The 25,571-nt window shown below is 45.9% G+C and overlaps 3 protein-coding genes across 3 annotated transcripts; 2 read left to right on the top strand and 1 right to left on the bottom strand.

Moving 5' to 3' along the window:
* Nucleotides 1-290: 290 nt before the first annotated feature.
* LOC117578638 (transport and Golgi organization protein 11) lies at nucleotides 291-3,352 on the bottom strand. Its single transcript, XM_034264244.1, has 3 exons — nucleotides 3,217-3,352; nucleotides 2,418-3,049; nucleotides 291-1,224 (listed from the first exon to the last, which is right to left on the bottom strand). The coding sequence occupies exons 2-3, from the start codon at nucleotides 2,976-2,978 to the stop codon at nucleotides 943-945; spliced, it is 843 nt and encodes a 280-aa protein (XP_034120135.1). The 5' UTR covers nucleotides 2,979-3,049; nucleotides 3,217-3,352; the 3' UTR covers nucleotides 291-942.
* LOC117578639 (MIT domain-containing protein 1) lies at nucleotides 1,331-2,306 on the top strand. The gene has a single exon (XM_034264245.1). The coding sequence runs from the start codon at nucleotides 1,407-1,409 to the stop codon at nucleotides 2,229-2,231; it is 825 nt and encodes a 274-aa protein (XP_034120136.1). The 5' UTR covers nucleotides 1,331-1,406; the 3' UTR covers nucleotides 2,232-2,306.
* Nucleotides 3,353-3,836: 484 nt separating the features above from the next.
* Nucleotides 3,837-6,952, top strand: LOC117587687 (lamin-B receptor). The gene is made up of 3 exons (XM_034278584.1): nucleotides 3,837-3,944; nucleotides 4,243-4,584; nucleotides 4,775-6,952. Exons 2-3 carry the CDS (start codon nucleotides 4,276-4,278, stop codon nucleotides 6,554-6,556), a joined length of 2,091 nt encoding a protein of 696 aa, XP_034134475.1. The 5' UTR covers nucleotides 3,837-3,944; nucleotides 4,243-4,275; the 3' UTR covers nucleotides 6,557-6,952.
* The last annotated feature ends 18,619 nt before the right edge of the window (nucleotides 6,953-25,571 follow it).

The following is a 25,571-nucleotide window of genomic DNA, read 5'->3' as shown; positions in this document are numbered from 1 at the left end:
CGTCTTGTTATGTAAAAAAAAGATGTGTAGCCGAAGAAGCCAGAAGGTAGAGGATGAGTTTTGGGGAGAAAGCAGATGTAATTGCATTTAATCGGTAGATTTAATTGATAATTATACATACATATAATTTAATGAGAAACCAACAAAATAAAGCGAAAAATACATTTTTTAAATGCGTTAAACAATGGGTTCAATCCCGCGAATAATTATTTTTGGGCTAGCCTTGCACCCTTCACACTTTCCACCATCAATGAAACACGAGTGTTTGTTTTAACCTCTTCTTTATTTTAAATATCAATACGAATTCAATGAATTTGCTCCGTTCTTTGTTATGCGTTATGCAAAAAATCACTATTCCAACGATTCATGTGGGATTTAGTTCTATATATATATTTATCTATATATCGTATGGGTTAGCACCCCAAAATACCTTTAGGAGTTTTTGTATTCACTTTGGGATTATCAATGATTAACAAATATAAAACACAACACAACCCTACAAACAATATCTGTCGATTCAGTGCCAATGGATGAGGAGGAGAAGGATGATGGTGTTGGGTTTGATTCTTGCGATTCGATTATGGGTGAAACATACAAAGATTAAAGCTTACATATATGGTATATATTGAGTTGGGCGGCTACGCTCCTATCCTTAAGTGTTTTCAGATCTTGGTAGTTAAGTTGAGAAGTCCTTCGCCTTTTCTTTCTTTGTTTTTTATCAGTTGGGACACATAGTGGAGGTGTTGCGCTTAGTTTATTACAGAGCTTAATCTACGAATTATGGCGAACAACAAAACAAACAAGTCTCTCTCAGAGCCATTCCACAGAAGATGAAATAAAAATGGATATGAAACGATTGGGAGCTGTTCCAGGGGGTGTCCAAGTGGGTGGGGTCTGTGCCATTATCCACATTTTCCTTGTGGACCGGAGCACCTTGTCCGTCTAATTGCGATTCAGCCAGAATATTGTCTTCAGCACAAAGTAGGCCAGGCCCAGGCAATAGACGATCTTCTCCCGCTGCATGCGCTGCTCGTTGTTGATCTCAATGTTGAGCACCCGGCGATTTAGCTTGGCCAGCTGCCGGCGTAGATACAGGATCTCCTCGTGGGGCGTCAACTCGCCCATTGGCGTGCCCTCACGCTGGGCCAGCATCGAGGCATCCAGATTGTTGTGCTGCTGCTGCAGATTCAGCTGAGAACGTTTGCTGGCACTGCCGGTGGTTAGCTATAGGAGGAAATGGATTCGAACATTAATAACTTGGCCAGAAATCGGAAAATACAAAATTATAGAAGCTACAATGGGTTTGCCTCTGCACAGCAGACAGTGCCCAGTGTCAGTGTCAGTTTCACAAAACTAACGAAAATTCTCAGTTTAACAAAATCTAAGCCACACTTTTGGCCTCTACAATGTCACATCAGCCCTTCCCCCACGCCGACGATGAGGAGGAGCCGCCCAAACTTGAGCCAATTATCAGTGCGATGAAGTGCGAGCAGACGGGACACATTATGGAGGCCATTCTGTTGTACGAGGAGAGCATCTACAAGCTGAATCAGATGTGCGAGACGGAGCCCAACAAGAGGCAGCTGTGCGGCAAGTATATGATGATATACGAGTCCCGGGCCAAGCAGCTTAGGGATCAGGTGAAGAGCCACTTGCAAGCCAGCAGGGTGCTGGACCACATCAGCATTGAGCGTGATTCGCGCGGCAAGAGCTATCAGCGACTGTTCGGGGCCTATCTGGACGACAGTGTCAAGGAGGCGCACATCAATGAGCCGCACCTGACGGACCAGAATCATATTCGGAATCTACTGAACTTCCTGGAAGTGCTGGTCAAGAACTGTCGCTTTTTGAAGTACATTCGCCTCACCACCCGTCCAGATCCCGTTGTGCCCAGGAACCAGCAGCTCATCCTAGAACAGATACGCTCAGATCTGGCCACCGGCAACATTCAGCTGCACTACCAAATGGACGACACCCTGCACGACCGCAAGATCGTGCTCAGCTCGGGTGTGGTGATCAAGATTGGTCGCGGTCTGCACTACTTTGAGGCCAGTGACAATAGCCACAGCCTGGGCTTGTGCGACTTTGATTTTCGCAAGTGTCAGGCCACCGAGGTGGACATCTGGAAGTGTCGGGCCTTTGCCAAGAAGCCCAAGAACCCGGGCGAGCCACACAACGACGAGGAACAATCGCACCCCGAGACGGAGGCTCCCGGTTACTCCAGTGACTAGAGGAGAGGGCGACTTATCACCCGAAATAGTACTAGAAATCAATAAAAGCAGCTGTCGTTAATCGCTGGAAAGTCAGACGGTCTGTGTGTTGAGCGAGGCGAGCTTTTACTACAGACGTCGATCGCATTTCGTCATGGCCTGCATGAGTTTGCTGATAAGTCGAGTGGCTTAACCCCAAGTGCTTACCTGCGAATCGGACTCCACGGAGTTTGCATCGTTTGTGTGGAAGCCCATGCGGGCCGTGCCATTGGCGCGCACGTATTGCGTGGCATTCCCTTGCTCGTCCTCCTCGTCATAGTCCTGATCCTGGCCATAAACGTGATGGCCGTTGGCCCTGATGGGTGAGCTCTCCTCGGAGGCCGATGGGAAGTGATGATCGGTGAGTGTGATGACACGCGGTGGTGTCTGGACGCGGGCAAAGCTCGCCGAGGGATTCTTGGGTAAAATAGAGTTCTCCAGCTGTATTTCGCGCGGTGCCGAGCGCGTCTCTAGATGCTGATTGTGCCCCAGCACCACAATCCGGTCGGGCACATTCATGTCGATCTTGTCGTGGTAGTTCCAAGAGCTGATGAACTGATTCCCATTCTGGTTGGACAGCAGCAAGTCCTCGTCAGAGTATTCGCCCGTGGCCTTTATGCGCTTGGGTACGCGCATTTTGTCGTTGATTTCGTGTGCGAATTTGGCCTCGTTATAGAGATCGTCATCCAGTCCATTGAACATGGGTGTGGGCGATTGGGGGGTCGCCATTGTTCTTCACTATGCTATTCCTTCTGGCGGGGTCTGGTCTCGTCTGGTCGGGGCCTCCTCTTTTTGTCGGACTGACAGCAATCGATGTTTTTTTTTTTGGTGATGAGTTTTGTGGAGGCGGTGAGAGAGACGTTTTCAGAACAAATTAGGACAAGGAATTTTGATTGTGCAACATTTTGCACTGCAATTCGGATGCTCCTTCTATCTTGTGTGTGTGTGTGTGTGTGTGTGTACTTACAATTTTTCTCAAGTGACAGGAAAATGTTCGCAAATTCCGTATTAATTTAAATTTTTTTCCTTTTGTTATATCTTTGAGGGTGGCCAGAATCTGCTAAAAAATACCGAAAGTGCCTGGAACAGTGCTGTTAAGGAGTGTTCTCATGATGTTGGTATCTGGACTATTCGATAGACTTGCTGGCTATTTGGCGCGTACTTGAATAATACTCTGCTGTTGCCTAGAATGATCTCAAATGAGTTTTATACTTTACAAAAACAATTAAAATTGTGGTTTCTAGCAACTGATTTTAATTGAGCTATTTTGCATGCATTAAAAGCGTTGACAAACATTCGATTGTGAAAAATACATTCCGTACTGTTTAACGCACACGTTTGCCAAAATACCAGAACACGAAAATATAACGGCGAGTAAGCAGCTCAACAAAATTTCCACAAAAACCTAGCCAATCTTGTGTAGAGTTGATTGATAAAATTGATACAATTATAGTAACTTTAACCAGCTAGTAATAATAAATAGAATAGGAAGGCGAGGAAAATGTTTTAAGATTTATTGTATCTTTACGGTATATTTTAAAAATGAGAAGTCAAATTTCGGTATATTTTATCGATAAGTTTTACAACAAAATTTCCACATCTTCGGCAGCAGACGCGCGTCTTTTTTTACGAGTGGTTTTTTCATCATTATATGTGAAAGTTGCCATTAAAATCAATTATAAATTCAAGCAGAAAGTAAGTTGAACACCTTTTGAATGATTAAAAGTGGGAGGATCGGGGCGTGTGTGCAAATTCTAACGACAAAGAGAGCGGGCCGCTTCTGCAGTCAATGCTCTGCCGCTGGTGCCGGGTACAGTCGCTTAGGGACGGGACTTGTTTTCAGCGCGCCAAACTGCAGACACAAATAAATCGTTTTCTCCGCCCTCTGCGGCCTTCGTGTGTGTTTGTGTGTGTACGATAACTATAAATAAAATATAGCACTCGCTTTTATACATATTTTAATGCATACACAAATATTCTCACTTTGTTACAGCACGTTTTTGAGCAGACATAATAGAAATCTGACATGGACCGACGCCTGAGACGCCCGCGTCGCGATGAGACTGCAGCCGCTCCTGTTGCCTCCACACAGCCGAGCCTTCTGCCCGTTACCCGGCGGGCTGGCTCACTGGCAGCTGCAGCCGCCAGTGGCCCTGCGACCCGAACACGTGTCTCGCCCTCGCGCAACAAGGCCATACAACCGATCCCAGAATTAGAGGTGGGACCACGCACAAGGCGCTCCAGCCGACCTCGCTCCTCGGTTGGACCGTTAACTTCATCTCTGCACGGCAAGACATCGATCAAGTCGCCAACACCCATCAGAGAGGTTCCTGAGGTGAGTGAAAATCTAATTTTAGCCAATAAAGTCGCTATCAAGATCAACAATTGGTGGGCCCTTATCTATACGAGGGTTAGCCTCAGCCCTGCACGGAATTCTGAGAATTATCAGTAAAAGAATGTTGTGCTTTGGCTTCGATAAGCGATATAATCCATGTGAAGCTTTACTCACCGCCTATTCCTTGCAGGAATCAGCGCCCGTGCGGCAAGCGACAAGCAATTTGCCCATGACCCTCACCACCAATACCGCCAGCCGGGCACCCAACAAATCCTTCAACACCAGCTCCGTGAATAGCAGCGCGGTGAAAACATACAGCAGCAGCAGCACAATTACGGAACACATTGAAATACGCAGCGAAGGCGGGGGCGAAGTGGATATGAACGCTTTACGCAAACGGATCACAGAGGGATTGCGGCGATCCGTGTCGAAGACCTTTTCGAATTTGGGCGGAACCAAAGCGACCAACACAGAGGATGGCAGTCGCTACAGTAGAAGTTTGTCGCGATCGGTATACGAGGATGAGAAGTCATCGAAGCAGAGCTACTCCACGGGGGAGGAGGATCTGTACGAGGAGGATGAACAGGAGGAGGACGAGTTCCGCAGCTTCAATGACACACGACAATCGACCAATCTGGGCGAAACCTCGTGTCGCCAGATGAAGTCGCCCGAGGAGTTTGGCGGCCGGCTGGGAGCCTTCCTGCTGCTGCTTTTGGTGCCCTTTTGTGTCTACTATCTCACATGGAGCTGCGCGGCGCGCAACGCTTGCCAATTCAAGAATGTCAATCTAGCAGTTCTGATCGACTGGAACTATCTGTCGCGCCAGGTGTTCCAGGTCCGAGTGGTGGGCTCCTATGTGGCATACCAAGTGGCTGTCTTCCTGCTGGTGGCCCTGTTGCCGGGACGGCGTGTGCATCTCACCCGGGAAACCTACAAATTCAACTCGTTGGCCGTGGCTTTGGTGCTGATTATTGCCGGTGGCTATGCCGAGTATAGGAAGTATCCCGTCGTCAGCTATATATTGCGTCACTATCTGCGCTTCTGCATCTTTGGGATTGTGAGTGCCTTCGTGGCGGCTGCCTGGAGCTATTGGCGCGTGGACACTGCCAAGTACAATGTGCTCAGGCACAATGTGTCGAACGAATACGGCCGCACCGGGAGCTTTGTGGTTGATTTTGCCCTCGGCAGGCAGCTGAACCCCAAGTGGATGGGACGAGTGGACTGGAAGCAATACTACTATCGTCTGTCCTTGATCAGCACCCTGCTGTATGCAACATGTTACATCTACCAGACCCTGCAGTGGCCCAAGCCGCATCCCATGTCGGACGGAATTACCCTGGCGAAATATTACTTCAACAACATTCAGTACGATCCGGGCACTTTGCTCTCGGCCAGCTGCCTGATGCTCTACGTACTCGACGCTATTGTCTTTGAGCATCATTTGAGCTCGTCCTTCGAGCTGCAGTACGAGGGCTACGGCAGTCTCCTGCTGCTGCGCTATGCGTCCACACCCTACCTGCTGACAGCCGTGACGAAATACTTTTACGATCAGCGTGTGCCCATCACCTGCTGGTATGCGCCCATCGGAGTGGTCGCCCTGCTGCTGCTCGGCCTCTGCGTGAAGCGCTTCAGCAGCGCCTACAAGTACAAGTACAGGCTTAACTCGCAGAGCCCCATCTTTGCCAACATCGAGACGATTCACACCTTCCAGGGCAATCGAATTCTGTTGACCGGCCTCTGGGGCCATGTGCGTCAGCCCAACTACTTGGGCGACATCATTGCATTGGTGGCTCTGGCCACTCCCATGGCGCTGCGTCTGGCCTGGCCCCCAGTCCTGGGCCTGGGACTGCTCATCCTGGTGCTGCTGCACCGCACAACACGCTCGAATGCCCGCAACCATGCGCGCTACCACTCTGCATGGAATCGCTACTGCGCCCGGGTGCGGTACTCCATTCTGCCGAAGATCTTCTAAGATATCCCATTCTATAGTTTATTTTCAGTTCAGTTTTCGAGTTTATTTTTATTTCTGTGACCATTTTGGCTTTGTTTTATTTTATGTTTCGAATTGTATATATCAATACTCGTGCATCAATTTACCACAACCACAACACCATCTCTCATTGATTTTAGTACAAAATTTGATTATATTTTCACCAACGGACAATTAACACAACTACATTTAAACTTAAATAAGCTTAGTTAAGCTCATATAATAGTAGCTATACGAACATTTATATGTACAATAGGCTGTACGCTTAAGATTAAGACACCATATTGACTACTCTCTGTATAAAACATACTTACACTTGTAGCAATTACTTTATATATTTAAATATCAATTAAATAAATCCTTAGTTTCTATACTATAAAGAAACGCACAACAAAGGGTTTAATTATTGTGTAATTTGAGGGAGTTAAAGGATTAAAAGTGGTTCATTGCTTGTGAGAAATATCTTCCTGATAATACAGGCGGATCTCTAAAAATTGAATGACTTATGCATTATGAATACTCCTAAGCTTTAATGCTACAAAAATCTAGTTTTCTAAGGTTTAAGTGCAGCGATTAAAGTTCTTGTTTAGTGCAAACTTCCTTATCTTTAAGGTCAAGTCCGCCCTTAACTTGATTTCAAGTTGAAGCCAAATATAAAATATGATGGAGCATATTTCATGCCTTTTGCCACAAAATGTGGTTGGATGATGATGATGAATGTCAGCCAACGAATAAAAGAAGTAATTTTGTGTAAAAATGCCCCTGCTACCCACCCCCCATCCGATGCCCTGTGCAGGACTTTACCGAGCCCCTCACCGCACAAAGTTGTGTGGTGTGGGCGTGGCACAAAGCCGTTACAACTGTTAATGACATTTACGAATGTTTGCGAGAGACCAAAACTTGCTGGAACCACCCAGCCGTCCACCCGGCCTCTCTCCTCCCTTCCAACCACCACACACATAATGCCAAAATAATGACGAAGTCTGGCCTGCACCTCCGTCCCCCCAATGCCAACCCGCTACGGCAGGATTCCCCCTCCCTCTGCACGGGAATAGAAAAATGACGCGGAAACTGTCAAAAAAGAAAGCAACAGAGAACATAGAAAGGAGGCAAGGAAACCCCCAACGCTGGGCCGACATTTGCGGTTTGCTATACAAATGACCGCCGCCGTTGCCGACTGCCCCGCCCACTTGACGAAAATTATGCAATAATGGCGTCAACATTAGCAAATTGTAGAGCTATGCAGCTTGTAGAGGCAGTTCCTATTCAGGCAGGAAAGCAGCACCATGCCCCCCCGTTCGGTAGATTGTCCTTTAATGAGCGTTTAAATTGGCGGATCCCGCAGAGGGTGGGATTTTTCTTTTGCTTTTTTTATTTGATTGATTGCTCTTTGCGAGGGTGGCAGGGAACGAAGCATGTAAATGATTTCTACAAGTATGCAAATTTAACAGTTTAAACGAAAGAGTAGTGGGAATATTTATTGAAAATTGTTGTACTTCTTGAAAAATCTTGTGATCGCGTCTTGTGATGAGTCCCTACGGTGGTAAATGAATATTGTTTCCCCCTTAAGAGCCTGTTTCCACTGAGACTGGAAATGAAATTGCAGTTAAGCCTGCTTAAAAACTTTAGCAAGAGATAAAAATACAAAAGAAAAGAGAAAAAGTCAACTCTCACACATACTTGTTCACACACACACACACACACACACACACACACGCATACACTCTCGCATAAATCACGCCTTTTGTCAGCATCAGATAACGTTTGGCATAAATTTAGTTTTAATTGACTAAATGCTTGTACTTTTATCAAATAATTAATTACAAAGCACCAGAGTGTGGGCCAGCACCCAACTGACAGCAAGAGAGAGAGAGACAGAGCCAGTCGAGACAGTTTAAGGAGCTGTGTGTGTGTGGGAACAAAGTTGGGTCAAGCAGGGATCTCTGTGCCCAGCCCTATCTTCCACTTTTCTGTGGGCGGCAGCAGGCAGGCACTTCTGCAGTCTCTCCGCCTGCCGTTAGTTGGCCAGCAAACTGCAGTGTTTGCTTTTGCGTGGGCAGCCACTCGCTTTCAATTATCTAGTTTTCTATAAATTTTCTTGGTCCCGCAGTGGTTTGCCGTTGTCAATGCATTTTGTTGGTCTGTAATTGCCCCTTGTCAACAAGTTGGGGAACAACCAGTCCAGAGATCGATATCGCGGTCGTTTGCCACAATTTTTGCTCTGTTGGCAGAGCAATAAAACTGTTATTGAATGTAATTAGCTTTGTAATGGGGTTATTTATGTATGCCATTGCTTGTTTATGTAGTGCGGTGCAGTGCTGTGCAGTTTGTCATTGCTCTGTTTTGATTGATTGATTAATTGATGGCTGGATGGGTGCTGACTGGACTGAAATTGAGAATGGAAACTGGAAAGTTTAATTGAACCCTCCTTGGGAGGTCTCAAGAACTACTCTAACCTCTAACCTTGAGGCCACTTCATTGGCCAACCATGTGAAAAATGAGCAGAAAGGACCCAAACCACCTATCAGTGGGCCTGGTCTCATTGCCAACTTAGTCAGTGAGGGACCTTGAAAAAACAAAAAAAGTCAAGCAGAAAGCTCTTGACAAGTTTTGTCAGCCAACAATGGGACACGTCGCCTTTGTTCGCCTTTCCTCGCCAGTGTCAGGAGCTGAACATTCATCTTCATCAGGAAGCGGGCTAAGTTTGCATTTAAATTGGTAATTAACACAGAATGAAAGCGAAAGCCAGAACGAATACAAAATGTGATACGAAATAAACAGAAATACAAAAGAACTAAGCGAAGGAGTGTAGAAACAGAGAAACGGAAGCAATCAACTAGCCAAAAGATAACAAACGAAACGGAATAGTAAGTAGGACAATCACACACATTGAAGAAATGGTAGGGCCAAAGGGCAGAATATCATTTTCGATTGCACAATTGATTGTCAAAGCGAGAGCGTACACTCAGAGAAATAAATTCAGGCATTTATATTCTTAGTCTCAGTGTGAAGTTCCATTTGCCGAATGTTGATCAGATCAGCCGCAAAGTTGTGCAGAAATTCATCAATCCATAAGTTCTCTCAGTGTTTGTTTCTGTAAAATCGCAACCAATAATATTAATCCCGTTGCTTCTGGGAGCTGCACTTGCTGCTGATTCTTCTGCTTCTCCGCCGTTATCATTTTATTAAATCAGAAAAGGGAACAAAACAATAAAACGGTACAGCAACAACAAAGAGAGCGAAAGATTGCCAAAAGACAAAAGCGTACCGTTTTGGCTCCCCCTCCCACGAAGACGACTCTCTCTCTCTCTCCGCCATTGAGCGCTGTCAATTGAATGTAAATGAGAGAGAAACTGAGGGGTGGGCGCTGTCAACTAAACGAAGAGGAATGAATAGAGATAGGGCAGGGAAGAGGCAGAGGCAGAGGCAGAGGCAGAGACAGAAGTTGACTTTTGTTGAGCAGGTCAGCGCAATGACAATCGAAGACGAAAATTGTGAATGGAGAGAGCACTTACTGGCCAACAATTGTGGATGGAGCACCCATTGTCAGGTGAGATGTAATTTATTAGCCATCTATCCAGTGAGTGAAATAAGAAGGAACTGAGACAGAGAATTATTTGAATGGGTAATTACCAGAGATCAGAGTAGTGTCAAAAGATCTTCGATTTGAACTCCTTTATGAGGTTAAGAGGTAATTATCTCCACTGCTATTGGTTCTGTTAATCGAAAGCAGTATTCAAAATCATCCAGGGTCCTAGCAGACCCCCAAAACATCATCCAGGCTTACCAAAATGCAGTTTACCACCCTAGAAAAAGTCAATTGCATGCATTTCCTGTAACAGCAATTAGTGCTATTTCTTGGCCAGAAGCAGAGCAAAGCATACCTGACCCAAAATCCATTACCTGCTCGACTTGGCCATAACCGTAACGTAGAATTGGATTGTGGGTGGAGTGGTGCTGGGGGAGCTGCACCGGGGCATGTAGTGTGGAGAGAGTAAAAAAGAATGAGCACAGGGAAAACAAACTTAATTGTCTGCACAGTTTTATTTACTCCGTCGGGGGACGGACATGGGAGGACTTACCCATGTCCTTGCCCTGCCAGAGACAGATAGATATGCCATAGAGGATGAGATGAGGCTGTGTCTGCTTGTAATTACTGTGCTACGACGAGTACTGGAAGGCAGTCCTTTGCCTCCTGCACCCACTTAACGAACATGACCAAGACTGAACAAACAATAGGCCTCTGTCTCTGGGTCTGACTCTGAGCTCCGAACACTGAACACTAGACACTGAACACTCTGAGCAGTGAGCTCTGGACACTGAGAACTGGACACTGAGCACTGGGCTGTGGCTTCAACATGCACGGCTCGTTGCATGGATAAGTGATGCAAAGCCCCCTGACCTGCCAACCATCCATTCTGCCCTGGGTCTTGTTTAATGCCAACACAATAAACTTGGCCAAAAGGTTGTTGTCGATGCTGCTGCTCTGAGGACGACCGAGGGAGAGGGATTCATTCCAGTGTACGGTTGGCCAGGCACCGAGTACAAGTCTGTGGCCATGTAGTAGGTGTTGTTATCATATTTGCATCGTGCTGACCCTGGTGCTGGCTGGGCCTAATACCTCGTACCCCTACTTCCACCCCCTGCCAATAACTCAATCAATGACGCACTGCAGTTGCCCGGCGCCCATTCATCATCAGCAGACAAAATATTAATCGCTCCTGCTCTTCCACTTGCACGGGGCTAAAATTGGATTCGAGCGCGATTATGTCACGGCAGCAAGGTTACAATTTATAATTGTCAAACGTACGAGCGATATGTGCGGATATGGCCATGGATATGCGGATGCATGCCGCAACTGCCCAGACAAATGGCACACATACCAGCAGCATGGGGAGCAGCAGTCCTCCCAGGTAACCCTCAAGCAAATTTGCACCGTGATTTATGGCCAAAGGAAATTGACTTGTGATATATGATGCTCCAGCAGCCAGCCATAAGACCTTGAAAAAGCTGCCACAAAAGCAGTCTGTTTCGTGGAATGAAAAGTCTTTCGCCATTCACGAGGATGGTAGCCTTGATTTGCTTCCTAAAAGGCATAAAAAAGAGTCGATTTAAAAGACAATACATAGATGGATAGATCAAGTTAGATATACTTATAACAGAAAGAGATAGTCCGATGGTTTGGACATCTTCCAAGATTATCCACGAAAAGTGCTGTAAATCAAATATTTTACCATTACAAATTTAAGATTAAAATAAAATTTCTCAATAAAAAAACTTATTCAACATGAATTAAGTTCATCTAAAAGCATACAGCTTGACCCCAAAGTAAGGACTCGTCGCCCTGCGTAATTTGGCCAAGTAAAAAGTAACGGACCCGCTTGAGGCAAGTTCTTTTCCCTGATATTGTTGAAAGAGTAACAGTGAAAGGCATTAGCCGTTTTGCATTTCAATTATGAAATTGCCATGTCTAATCCGCAGCTTTAATAAAATCATCAGAAGTTCAGCGACGACAACCACAACTGTTTGTGGGAAGCAGTTCTTAGCAAGCCTTTGGCAGCGACCCTTAAGCCACCTCACCTTTTAATGAGGCAAAAGTTGATGCCACATAACGATGTCATAATGGGCATTGTGTGGGCAAGACAGAATGGCAGAGGATGATAGCCCATAATAGCGGCAGATGGAGTCGCGGTTTAGTGCCTTCGCTCTTTACTCTTCACTTTTCAGTTTTCCCTAAGCAACGTCGGGGGGTCAATCAGCAGCCAGGACAGCCAAGGAAAGCAGCTCTATTGTGATTTTAATTAGAAAAACTTTTGCTCCACACCTCAATTAGTGGGCTCGGGGGGATCAGGCACCGAGCAACAACCGACCACCGAGCACCGACAGCATGCCACAAATTCTGGCCCAATAACGAAAACTATTCCTTAGCTTAGCATAATATTTACCAGAAGCCAAAAGTGTTGAATATCGGAGAGAGCTTTAGGTACAAAAAATGTCTGAAAATATTGGAAGAAAAACTAGTTGAAAAAGCAGAGGGACAGAGGCAGAAGGCATGGATGGATAGCCACAACAATTCCGGATGCAGAACGGGGAAGAGTAGTTCCAGCTCGAGTTTGGGTCTAGGAAAAAAAGTATGCAACACTCCCTAAAGCTGCCGGAGCACAACAAAGGCGCTTACCAGGTGTTGGTGCATGCCAGGAGTGGCAAAAGGATTGCGGAGGGAAGTGGACAGACCACAAGCTCAGGCCCAGGGCCAGGGCCAGGCCCAGGCCCAGGACCAGAACCATGGCCAGGACCAAAGTAGCAAGTTTGCCGAAGGAGCGCAGGGGCTTGGGCTTGGGGAGCCATATGCGAAATTGTTTTATAGCTGCCCGGGAATGGTCAGTCCGCAGTCCAGAGTTCGACTAGAGGAGAGCGTTGAGTTTGTTTATGGCCAGCCAGGCAGCTTGGGCCAGAACGGATGTTGCCTTTAACGTGTACATCCGCAGGTCCGAGAGTCCCTCCAACCACCCGCTTGCAGGAATATGTGTATCTGTGCGAGGGAACTTTCTGAGCATTCAGTTTCATGTTGAAGCGTTTAACAAAGCGCCGTAAATTGCATCAGGCGTGCAACCACAATCTAAGAGTATCCCAACCTCAGTCCGCCCTCCGGGCAAGCCGTGTCGGATAGGTTTTCCAGGGTTTCTTATTCCCAGCCCAGAGCGTATCACTTTTGCCGTTCAGGTAAACTTTTATTACCCCGAAAAAAAAAACAATTTAAACATTGAAGGAAGGCTGGGCCTAGAGCATGCCAAGGAGCAGGCTTTTAGCCAGGCGAGGAATTAGATTATTGGCTTTGAGGTAAATGTTTCTCCGTCGGTCCGAAGTGATGCTAATGGAATGCGGTGGTCCAACTGGGCAGACGACAACTTCAATTTGTTGCCGTTTTCTATTCGAAATTCAATCGAATTTCCCTGCCCACAACTGCAGGTATAATTAAAACATCTCCAGAATTCTCGGTTAAAGTTGGCTCCTCATTTGGCAGTGGCCCGGGGACAATCGAACAATTATTAGTTGCTGTAATCAAAGCCCCAGCTGCGGACACAATTGGTATATTGCCAATGTTTATTAGAGTCGGCCCCGAAAGCCTTTGCCAAATTGCCAAACACATCCCAGGGGAGGTGGGTCCCAGTCCCAGTACCAGTCCCAGTCCCACTCCCGATCTCGTTCCTGGTGCTCGTCCAGTTGCTCCCAACAAGCGACAGCCGAGGGCCACAGCGGTGGCAGCAACGACGGTGGCAAGTGCAGCAAGGCGTTGCTTTTTTAATAGAGTCATAACTTGCTGCCAACTAATGGGCGCGGAACCAAAACACGCTACACTCAAAGATATTTACCGAACTGCATCCAACAGTACTTAATCAAATCTCTATTTAGGTTCTAAATCTCTCTCTCTGTCTGACCAGGGCAGAGACAGGGTAGAAATCTTCTTCTCTTTCCATAGCCAATACACATCCTGATGATGATTTTATGTTGTTGCTTTTGTCGCAGTGTACTTTTGGTCAGTCCTGGCTTAGCCATAACCTAAGCCCCTCGAGTTTTCATACACCACTTCAGCTTGCTTTTCGTTTGTCGTTTTTTTCTACGTTCGTTACATTCTGTGTCCTCTCTCTCTGGTGGCTCGACTTTGGTTACAATTCAATTTGCAGTGGGCGCTTTTTTGCTGGACATATTTTCATTTTTCTTATGTTTTTTTTGTTTTTTTTTTTTGGTGTGCGGTCGGTCGCCCGGCGCTCTGGAAATTTGTGTCCGTACTCTGCCGTCGTACCTGGGCAGTGTCGTAAATGTGTGGAAATTGTTGGGTGTTATGCCTCGTAGGTATGACTGCAAGTTAAGCAGCGGGCGGTCCCAAGCTAAGAACTCTTCCCTGCTTCATCTCCTCTCCTCTCCTCCCACCCACCGATTGTGTGGCATGTGGCCAACAAATCTCCACCTCTCTCTCCCCGGCGGCTCCCGCTGTCGTTTTATTGTCTTGGCATAATGTTGACGTTGAACTTGTTCTAGATGGTTGCTGGGCTCGTTACTTCTCCTGGCTGGGTGGTGTTCTGCTCTCGGTGCTCTTGGGGCATGTGGTCCTCATAATTGTCTTGCCCAAATGGTCGTGTAAAATTTTAATTGCTTTTTAGTGCAAACTCTTGGAAAATTTGTAGTTTCCGAAGAGGCCAAGAACGGGGCTAAGCCCAAATGTCTCACGCTCACATTTGAAGGGTCACAACTTGTGGACTCTGCTGGGCTGATTAGGAAATGTTTATGTGTCGTGGGTGTCTTTTGCTCACATCCTAAATGGCCTTTTTGAAGACATGTCTTCGATTTCCATATGGCCATTAGAGGCGGAAGAGTCCGAAGAATCGATTAGGGAAATGTTTTTTTTTGCTAGCTGAACCAAAGAACAGAAGCAACAGCCACATCTTAACCGAAATCAACAGACAGTCATTAAAATCCAAAGTCATTTTCCACACCATATCACCCGATGCGTGACACATATATCAAAAATGTATGTGCGAAATGTCAGAAAGTTTAAACACGGCCCCGCCATAAAAACAATTTGAATACATTTTTGATTACATTTACGGAGTGGGGCCAAAGGAAACCAAGTCAAGCTGAAAACAACTTTCGAACAACACTTGACATAGAAATTTCGTGTGTGTGTGTGTGTGTGTATGCAAACCATGAGAGGAAGCCAGAACCCTAACCCAAACCCCAATCACAATTTCAAGTCCTGTCATGGGTGGAAGTGATACGGGATGTGCGTCCAAATATTTGTACTTTTACTTGTCTATTCCACAACTAAACCAAATCGTCTCATAACTTTAAGAGTTCGGTCGGGTCGGTCCCTCATCATTTCTGATATTTTTTTGCTTCGGGTTTGTGGGGTTCTTCTTTTTCTTTTCCAACTGGACGATATTTTCTATTACGAGAATTTCTCATTCTGGTCGTTAGCATTTTTCCGGTTATCTCGCTTTAGATTTATAGTGCTCATTGGCCCAATGGCTGAGGCCCGTCATTTATGGTCACCGTTTTTGACATTCATTGGCCTTTTTTTTTGGTTCTCTCTCTCTCTGTTTTCCCCTCGTCCTTGGTCGTTGCACAGGGAGGATGGACTCTACTCGACACGACACGACACTCCACTCAAACTTAAATAGAAATGAGCGCATGAAGCGTGAAATTAAATTTGATAAATTCTATTTACGCAAAGAGATGGAAGATTTGTGGGGGACACTTTTTGAGGACCTCGTTGAGGGGGCTGAGGGTGCTGTGGGGAGAGGGTAGCTGGTCCTAGGTCATAATTTAAGTGTATCGAATGGGTTTTGTAACGCTCGGTTGTGCAGTGTAAGCATGAAAGGCGGTAAAGCTTGGGAATCACGGTAATGAAGATTTCCTTTTAGATATGGAAACATTTTTGATCACCATTAGAGGGAGATATGATGTAGAATAGAACCTGCGATTATAATCTTTACTTAGTCTATTCGAATCAGCAGGAACAACTTGAAGCTTTAGGGCAGATCGAGGGCTTCCCGCAAGGGCAGATACTCATTAAATGTACCAAGTAAATGACTATATGGAACAGAATAAAGTAATCATCCGGGAGGCAGGGGGAGCGGTGGGCGAACGCCCACATAAAAACAGAACCGCAGTGGAATCATGAGGCTGCAGAAACAACCGCAGGAGCGGTAGGCCTCATCAAAAGGTACAGAGGCCGGAGAAGACATTGAGAACTTTTAATATTCACTCTTGTCGGCTGCATAAATTAAGGCCCTCAAAGGGCTGTGCGCCAGTGGCGGGAGTGGAGAGTGCAAGGGGCAGAACCGAAAATGCAATAGCGAAACAACAAAAGTAGCGCGAAACAGGGAGGGGGAAATTATGGGGAAAGGGGTAAGGGGTAAGGGGCAGAGAGCGGGTGCTGATGGAGCAGATAACATGCAAACCAATGCCAGAAGCAAAGGCACTCAACTGAAGAGCGGAGAGACAGAGAGACAGAGAGAGAGAGAGAGAGAGAGGAAACTGGAGAGCAGCTTGAAGAAAAAGACCAACAAGAAGAGAGCAATGAGGAAGGATGGTGGAAGTGTTGATACCCTAACTTTCTTTGCTTGTTATGTGGTGGTACGACTTAAGTTAATTACAGCTGTGAAACTTTTGCAATAGATCGATGGGAGAATACGAATATTATCAGCTCTTTCAAAGGTAAAACTTTTCAATTGTAAATTCTAGATTATAATCGGGTACATACCTCATGGCACCTCTTGCAAGTGTATACCCAGAGTGATTCACAGGCAGGGTTGCTGCCGTGCGGACAGTGAATGGAAGAAGAACTACAGCCAGAATATGCACAAAGCGACTGAAGTATGAAAGCGGATGGCCAGGGGAGGGCAAAGAGCTGCCAACTTGTGGCGCCTTTTGTTGGTGTTGCCACTGCTGCTGCTGCTGCTGCTGGTTCCTGTTTGTTATTGCACTTTTGCGTGCCGCTCTCGAACCCCACTGCATAAGAGACCTCAGCGTGCAGAGCAGACCAAAACCCTGGTACAGACCCCAGAAACAGAAAACAGAACAGAGAACCCCGAACTCCGAACCATAAGCAGAACCCAGACCCAGATACAGTTCGGCCACTCAAGCTCACTTCAATGAATACTTTATGGGTTAATAATCGTAAAACCATTCAGCGCAAGAGTCTCGCCAGCCCTTTGGGCCTTTTGCCCCCTACTCTGCCCTGCTCTGCTCTTTCCCCTCTCCATCAACTCTAGGGCAAAGTTTTTGTGCGCGAGAATTCATAAACAATGTGCATAAAGCGCAAAATGTAGCGCTTCTGTTCGCCGGTGTGGGAGAGGTGCCTCGCCAGGGGAAAGCATGTCCCACTGCAGTGGCAAATTGTTGTTCCTGTTATTGTTGCGAGCGGCAGGCACTCACTGCCTTTTGGGGTTTGCCAGCTGCCAGGTGGCACGGATGGCAGGCTGGCTGAAACATCGTTTATGCAACTTTTCCCGCTTAGCCGCTGATTTTCTGTCTTCTGCGGAGGTGTTGCCAGAGTTTGTCAGATTTGTCGCTGCTCTTGAAGTTCCAGTCATTGTTGTTTAGGATTGTTTCATTAAGCATGTGCTCTAGGGATGGACGGCAAGGAAGATTAGGGAAGAGGCCGAAACTGAAGAAATTCAAGGTCGCAAAGCGTTTAATCATTTAAGATCTGTTAATGTATATGAATCGCTGATGGTTAAGCTGCCAACGAACTCCCAGCAAAAACATTAATCTCTCTCTATCTATCTGTTCAATTTTAAATACATTCACAAAATGGGAATCATTTATCAACCATTGGAAACATCTTTGTTTCGCCTTAACACAGATAACAAACACCGAAAGCACGTTCAGTCGAGGCCGTTGAGCCGCTTTCAAAGTTTCAAATGCCAATAATTCAAAAATAAATAACTCATACGCTGCGTGGGCCTCAACTCTGCTAAGGGCGAGTGACTGGAAATAAAATAAAAAAAAAGAGCAGAGTGAACAAAAAAAAAAAAAAAACAATGAAACAAAGGCAAAGTCACGCCTGCCAAACGCTGAAAATGTTTCAGAGTCAATTGTAAATATTTTTCCCATTGAGTTTTATCTGAAAAGTTCTTTGGGGGGCTGTAAAAATGCCACCACCTAATGAAAAGCAACCCCCAAAAGCGACGCTCTTGAGGTGTAAGCCATCCTCCTCCTACCTGGTGGGGTGGCTGCAGCCCTCCTCCTTCAGGTTTTACACGCTCGTTACGTTTGATTTATAAAAGTTGATGTTTCTCCGTGTTGTTGCCGCCGCTGTGTAACGCAAACGCACAAATTAATTGCCGTTGTTATGTGTTGATAAATTGCGTATACGCCGCACTGTACGCTACGGTACGCTACGGCAAGGTACGCCGGAGAGTTCTTTAACAATTTGTGAGTAGGGAGCTGTAAAATATTTAAGCAATAAATTAAATACCAAAGTGAAGTTTAGTTTTCTTTGCGCCCCAAATATCATTCTGTGCGTAGCACGAATTGATTAACGCTTTCGAGGGCCAAAAGTTTTCCGGCAATTTAGCAGATGAAAAGATATTTTAACAGGGATTCTTTACATTTAATTAATTGCCACGGATTCCTGCTCAGGTGGGGCTTAACACTGGCAGCTTAAGCGTGCTGTAGATCATGTTGAGCAAAGGCTTTGAGGGGGTTAAATGAATAACTTTTCAATTGGTTTGCCAGTGCTGCAAACATAATTTCGCTGCAGCTTTGTCTTGTAAAAGTTTAGCAGTTGCGACGATCGAGAGTAATCTTGTCTCCATCTATTTTCTTACGTGCAATTTTGTACATTTCCCATGATGATTTGTTCGCGTGGCAGGTTATTAAGCACTTCCCTTCATTATGCGCCACCACTCATCTGATCCATATTCTTCTTTCCGCTGTCTTCATAATTTATTTTCCCTAATGTTCCCCTTTCTTGAGGTCTTGTTATTTTATTTTCGGCTGGACGACCCCTTGCCGCTAAATCCACATTGAGTCCGGCTTGGGAGCCCCCTCTGTCGGCACTTTGTTTTAGCATTTCTCTTAATTTGTTTTGGCAATAGCTGAGGAGCAGCAACCCGTCCAACGTCCTACTTCCTACGCCCACGCTGCGCCATGTCCGAGGCTAAGCCAAGACTCTTTCACCAGAGGAAGTGCACACAAAAAAAAGAAACAATATTTCTTTTCCAGCTTCATTTTTGCGTGGATATTTCATTCGGACACGGACCTGGACCTGGACCCCGAGCCGTAGCCATAGTCATGGCCATGGCCGTGGCCGAGTGCGGCGCCAGCGGAAATGAAAACTTAACGCTTATTTGAACCTTCAACAGTGCACATAAATCACCAGACTGATGTTGCCACCGCTGTTCTCTCTGTGGCACCATATTCCCAGCGCTGCTTAGTTGAAAGCAGCTTAAATGGCATTTGGGTAGTCAGCTTTTGTGGCCTTTAGCAATCGCATTCTGGGTCTCTGTTTGCCGTGCACTTTGTTCCTGTCTGCGTTTTGTCTTTTGCGCTCCCGTCATAATTCTGTCTCTAAATATTTTTCGGGCCGCATTATGCTGATGGCGATGACGATGATGATGATTGGGGGCATATGTGCGTGAAAAGCGTTCCGTTTCTGCTATGCTACGTTCCACGCTTTGCGGCGTGTGCAACTTCCGTTTCCGTTTGACGCAGCGGAAACGACAGACGCCTGTGGCAGGCACTTTCACTGATTGCTCCGCCGCCCCCAAGCACCAACCCCCAAAAGAATATGCCCTCATCCCTCCCCTCATTGGGGTGCTCAGTTATTAGCAGAACAAATGCAACCCTCCTCCGCATCGGGAGCGTTCCTCCGAAACATCAGTCAGCAATAAAACGAATTTCAGTGGGGGCAGGCGGCGGCAGGACTGCATTTGATTGCCTTCTGGCAAATGAGTTTCGTCTCCGGGCGTACATTTTGAAGTAATCTCAAAATTTTTGCCCATTTGATTCAATTACACCTTTGGGTGTTGTAATTTTATTTTTGCTTCAACGTTGGAGCGCGCCGAATGTTGTGGAAACAAATGGCATGCGGCAGGAAAAGCACAAAGAGGAGCGATAGCAGGCAGAGGCGGAGAAGGAAAAAGGAAATTAGGGACACAACAAATAAGTGCAGCTGGGTGGTGGAGGAAATCGGGTATGGGATGCGTTTTGTGGCAGCTCTTCAAGCGGAGGTTGAAGGCGTATCTTTCAGTGCACGAACAAAAATGGGAGCTATGTTGATGGGAGATCTACAGGGAAACTCATTTCCCACATCCTTAACTTTACTAAAACCTGCCATTCCCTTGCTTTCTGCCAGTGTATCCAACTTGCGGTCATTTGTGCCCTTTTTTTTTGAAGCAACAATGGGCGAAAAATGAGATTTTCGCGCTACTTTTTATCCAACATAGCTGCTAATTTGCGGCAACAACAATGCAGTGTTTGCCCCCGCACCTCTGAAGGCTCATCACTGACAAAAGCCCTCCTCCAGCACACACTTTTGGCAGCCACGCGAGCGCGTCGTTCATCAGAGCTGCTGCAAGTCAAGCTCTGCGTTTGGGCTTTAATTTCATGCTTACTTTAATGCGAACAAGAGCGAACACCGCACGACCCTTTGGGATCACTCACTCCCCCCCCCTCCCAACCCATCATTGACTTTGTTCTGTAGTTAACGGCTCCTGGGGTGGCAGCGGCAGGCAGGGAGCGGTTGGAGCGGCCAAAGGGATGCCATGGCTCTGTGGCCGGGGGTTGGCTTTGGAGGTTAACTACTTTTCATGAGCTTAATTTTAAATTGAGGCTGCAGCGTCGGCAGAGTCGGCAGCGTTGGCGGTGGCTTCATTTACTTTGTGCCTCGCCAACTTTGTTGCAAGCAAACTTTTACGCGGACTGTTTGGCAAAAGGCAAAGTTAACTTGATGCCGCACAACACACACACACACACACACCCTTGCGGACCCCTCTTGTTGTGAATTCTATTAGAAAATGCCAACCAGTTGCAGGCCCATTGAGTTATTAAGCCAACTAATTGCTTATTTGCACTAGGAAAACGGAAAAAACTGCTCCACGCTCCGATAGGATCCCGTCTCCCCCCTCTCGCAGCATTCGCAATTTGCACTCAACGCGAAAAATTGCCACAAACGCCCCTCGATTGCGGTGGGCGTGGCACTGCACTGATAGCAAATCTCTCCCCGCCGCTCCATTGCCGGCTATTCACACAGAAACGCCTCCATATGTCGCTCTGTCTCTCCACCTCTCTGCGGCGCAGCAGAAGTGATTTTCCAGCCTTGAATTTTTCTTTTTAATTGCGCACAAAATTGCTCAGGATCGTGAGTTTAATTAAAGTCTGCCTGCGCACTGGACACTGTCCGTTGTTGGGTTGCGTGTTGATGACTCTATTGAGTGGAGCAAGCCACATCCATTAGATCTATTGAAATTAATATTTGTCTATTATAATATTTTGTAATCAAGTGCAGGAAGGCTCGAGGCGAGTTATCCAATATGAAGCGGCTGTCCTTCCGGTGTGCATCCTTCGACGAGCCAATAGTAAGACTCAGAACAGTACAGGCTCAGACCATAAACTTTAAAAGTTTGTTAAAGCTCAAATTATTTGGTTACCGTTCTCATACATTCCCCCACACTGCTGGTTCCTGGCATCAACATTCATCAATGTGTGTGCCTGTCTTGGCTTTTGATACGAAGATTCCCCAGTCTCTTTTAAGCAAATCTAAGAACTCTTTTGAATTACCTTCGAAAGGGAGTTTTCTACTGCTTACAGCTGCCTCTTCTAGCATTCCTATTTTAATTGCAGCTTTCTAGAACTCTTTTTTGGCCCACACAATTGCGCGGAGTCGCATTCTATCCGCGTAATTAATAACCCGCAACTTTTCAGACAATTTCGTGGTAAATATGAATTTAAGTTGTCTTCTCCGTCTACCATTAAGCAGCATTCCCTTGCTCTCTGCCTTCAGATGTGCAAACATACGACACAGATGTATGTATGTGTGTGTGGGGAAAGGGCACAACTTTGGCCAAGAGCAAACCACTTAAATTCATTTTAATTCAAGCGGCAAGCAAGCGCTGTGCCCAGAACCCGAGGAGCTGCATCCCCCATATGAGCATGCAGAGCCAGACCAGACCAGACGACTAACTCATAATATTTTCACATCGCACACACTTGCCGTAAAGCAATTTTAATGCATTTTTGCTTTGCCCATTGCTTTTGCGCTTTCCATCCACTGTTTCACATACCACGGTCTACCATTCTTTTACGTCGATACCCTAAAAAGGGGCTCTATGACTGAGAACAGATATATTTAAGGTGCGAAAGGAGAGGCAATACTGCGTACTTTTATGTAGAATGCAGAGTATCAACTGCTTCATTGTGCAAATGCTTTTTGCTTCATTTTTTTTGTTCTTTGTGGGTATTTTTTGTTGAATGTTTCGTTTTGGGTATGGAATGTCTAGTGCGTCTCAAAGGGTTTCACACTTTGTGTGTTTGCACCGGAAGCCAAAGGCTGCATATGAAAATATTTGTAGAGCCTTTTGCTCTGCAATGTTGCGGCACTTTATGGATTTGCGAGACGTACATGTAAATATTTAAAGCTCAAAATAGATTGCACTGACTTTAAGCGGTGTATTTCTTTCCGTTTTATTCTGGCAGTTCACTTTTAATTGCCAGTGGAATGGTCAGCCATCGATTTGATAAATTGCACTTGTGCAAACACCTTAAACTGCCATAAATTCTCAACAACTATTTATTGTTTTTATCAGATGACCCAAATTTGCATATATAGAGAGAGAGAGAGAGCTGTGGTGGAAAATGGATGACCCTAGACATCATTCATTGGCAAATCTTTCAATGCCTAAGGCACTGTTTTTTGTTCATTGGCAAATAGTACGACAAATTGGTTTTCAATTGTATTGGTGTACCTTCATTTCGGGCCTGTCTTTCACTGTCTCTATCTCTTTCTCTGTTCCAGCATTTCGGTTTTTGCAATTTTCGCAAATTGTTTTAATGCAAAATATTTTCGTTTAACTGCTGTTTCGAGTGCAATTATACATGGACAAATGCCATTTATGTAGGCCATTAATATTGCATTTTGGTTGTCGGTCGAATCGATCCAAAGCGGGTCTCTGTGGCTTTTTGTCAGCGCACTTGCCCAGCCCGATGGGAGCCGAATCGTTGTCATAGTTGAAATTCTGTGGAATTCTCTATGGCGATTCTGATTTGGCTGCCGTTTGCAGTTTTGCAGCGAAATTAATTTGCGTAAATTGTATTAAATGCATTGCAATGCCCAGCAAACTGTGCAAATTTTAATTGAATGCCTTTTGTTTGGCTCTGAATAATTTTTCCTTGTTTTCTTTGGTCTTTCCCATTCCCATTCCCATTCCCATTGCCACTGCAGGCTATTGATTTTGCTGTTGCTGTAGCTGTTGCTGCTGTTGTTGTCGGTCTTGTTAAATCGTTTGCCAATGCAATTTGATTGGCAAATCCACAAAAAAGACTGCACGGATTGCTCTCGAAATGATAACCGGATAAAGCGGGAAAACCAGCAAAAGCCCAGACACGCATTGAATGCCATTCGTTGGTAATTGGTTTATGAATTGTATTATGTTTTAATTATTATGTCCCAAAAAGGGAATCGATATGCTGCTTTTAGTGTTTTGTAAATTGCGTTTCTTAATGGGGAAATTAGTTGTAGCTATTCAGATATTCATTGGACTCCCTTCAAGGCCCGATTATCCTTGAACTCCCTTCAAAGTTCACCAATCACTTGGCAATCCCGTCCAGACATTAATCAATCAATACCCGTGAAAGCCAGTCCAGCATTCAAAACTAAATTATGGCATGAATTACCATCTAGGCAGTGGCCAGAGGAGATTAAACTTAATTAAAAGCCAGGAGAATGAGAGGCGGGACTGCTGCGCTTGCAATTTCGCAAATAAATCTTTCCGCAGAACGGACCCGAACCGCACGACACAAGGCACACGAGGAGACACGTTCAAAATGCTAAATTAGTAAAATGTCACTTTCGCTTTCAAGTCGAGAGCGAAATTCCTGGGGGACTGGCTGGGCGCATTGTTGTCGGCACGGATCAAAGTGTCGCAGCGGCTGCGACGTTGGGGACAGAAATGCGGCAGCCACATAAATTATCACGGCCTAAGCAGGCGCAGACACTTGCCACAAGTGGCGGCCCTTACGGGCGGCAGGGGGCACAAAGTTTACGGAATTGGAGCTGGTGTCGTGCGAAATGTTCCACATGTGGCACGCAGGCAGGCAGGCAGGCCGGCAAGGCAATGCATTGACATACTTCAAAGGCTTCTTCGGTGTTGCAACAGACAGACAATGATAGAGAGAGAGAGAGAGAGAGAGAAAGTGTCTGCTTTATATTTTGGCTTTGGCTTATAAATACTTTCCAGGGATTACATTTGAGAACAATGTATGGATGTGCTCCCACATAAGACAAGGAAGAAAGTCTGCTAGGAGGTACAGAGATTTAGATGTTTGGCACACTTATCGAATCACTTTTAATACACAACTATAAATGGAAGTTATGGGACCTTGCAGCTATGGTTAGGCGCTTTACAACACACATATGAAAGAATCCCCTTGGGCTTAAAGACCATCCCAACCATCCAGCAAACATTCATATCTCTGTTGGCACACATTTGTGGGAACTGGATTCTTTTTGTTGCACTCCGATTCTAGATCCGTTTCGAATCGTTTTCGGTCTGTTTGTGTGTGCCGATAAATACTGCAGCTGGGACTGCCCCCGGACATGGCTGGCAACTGGATTTGGGCCAATAAAACGTTGGCATGCATAAATCTTGAGCTGTTTATTGGGCCCAGTCGTTCCCATGCGAATATATCTCAAGGAACGATTTGTATGGTCAAGCCGATGGTTTCCTGTGGAACGGCCTGCTAATGTTTGTCAATTATGTTTATGTCTGTTCAAGGCAGGGGTTGGGGAGTGGAGAGCAAATTAGTCAAATGTGATGTAAGAGGAAGCAAAACATCTGCACATCCGATGTCGTATCATATTGCATTTCTGATTGAATTTCATGAGATCTCTTGGGGTCAGGCCAACAACATCTTTATTCCATCGTTTGCGAACGTGACTTACCCACTTTCCGATGTTCATCAGACAAAGTTTGATGGGGAGTAGTGGCAGCGAACTAGCAACATTTCCATATGTTAACTGCCGTTCTCTGGCACTTTCCAACACATGTCACGCACTTCTCAAACAACTTGGAAAAGCTGGAGAAGAAGCCCACGCCGTGGCAATTTTAACTGCACTTCACAGCTGGCCACCGGACCATGCCAAAGCCCACGCTGAAGAGCGTCCCCGAGCATTCTGTAAGTGGAGCGAACAAAATAATCAAAATGAGAATAAAATCAAAACATTGCGGCCCAGGCAGGCAATTTGCATGCGGAGAACCAGCAGCGACCAGCC

This window comes from Drosophila guanche, unplaced genomic scaffold, assembly GCF_900245975.1.
Source record: "Drosophila guanche unplaced genomic scaffold, DGUA_6, whole genome shotgun sequence".
NCBI lineage: Eukaryota > Metazoa > Arthropoda > Insecta > Diptera > Drosophilidae > Drosophila > Drosophila guanche.
This window is presented reverse-complemented; position numbering and strand designations above follow the sequence as displayed.

What these genes read in the sequence shown, in the direction of transcription:
- LOC117578639 (XM_034264245.1), top strand. Translation starts at nt 1,407, where the DNA reads ATGTCACATCAGCCCTTCCCCCACGCCGACGATGAGGAGGAGCCGCCC.
- LOC117578638 (XM_034264244.1), bottom strand. Translation starts at nt 2,978, where the DNA reads ATGGCGACCCCCCAATCGCCCACACCCATGTTCAATGGACTGGATGAC. An exon ending in CCGTGGAGTCCGATTCGCAG is followed by an intron (nt 1,225 to 2,417) that starts GTAAGCACTTGG and finishes TTCCTCCTATAG; the next exon opens with CTAACCACCGGCAGTGCCAG.
- LOC117587687 (XM_034278584.1), top strand. Translation starts at nt 4,276, where the DNA reads ATGGACCGACGCCTGAGACGCCCGCGTCGCGATGAGACTGCAGCCGCT. An exon ending in CCATCAGAGAGGTTCCTGAG is followed by an intron (nt 4,585 to 4,774) that starts GTGAGTGAAAAT and finishes TATTCCTTGCAG; the next exon opens with GAATCAGCGCCCGTGCGGCA.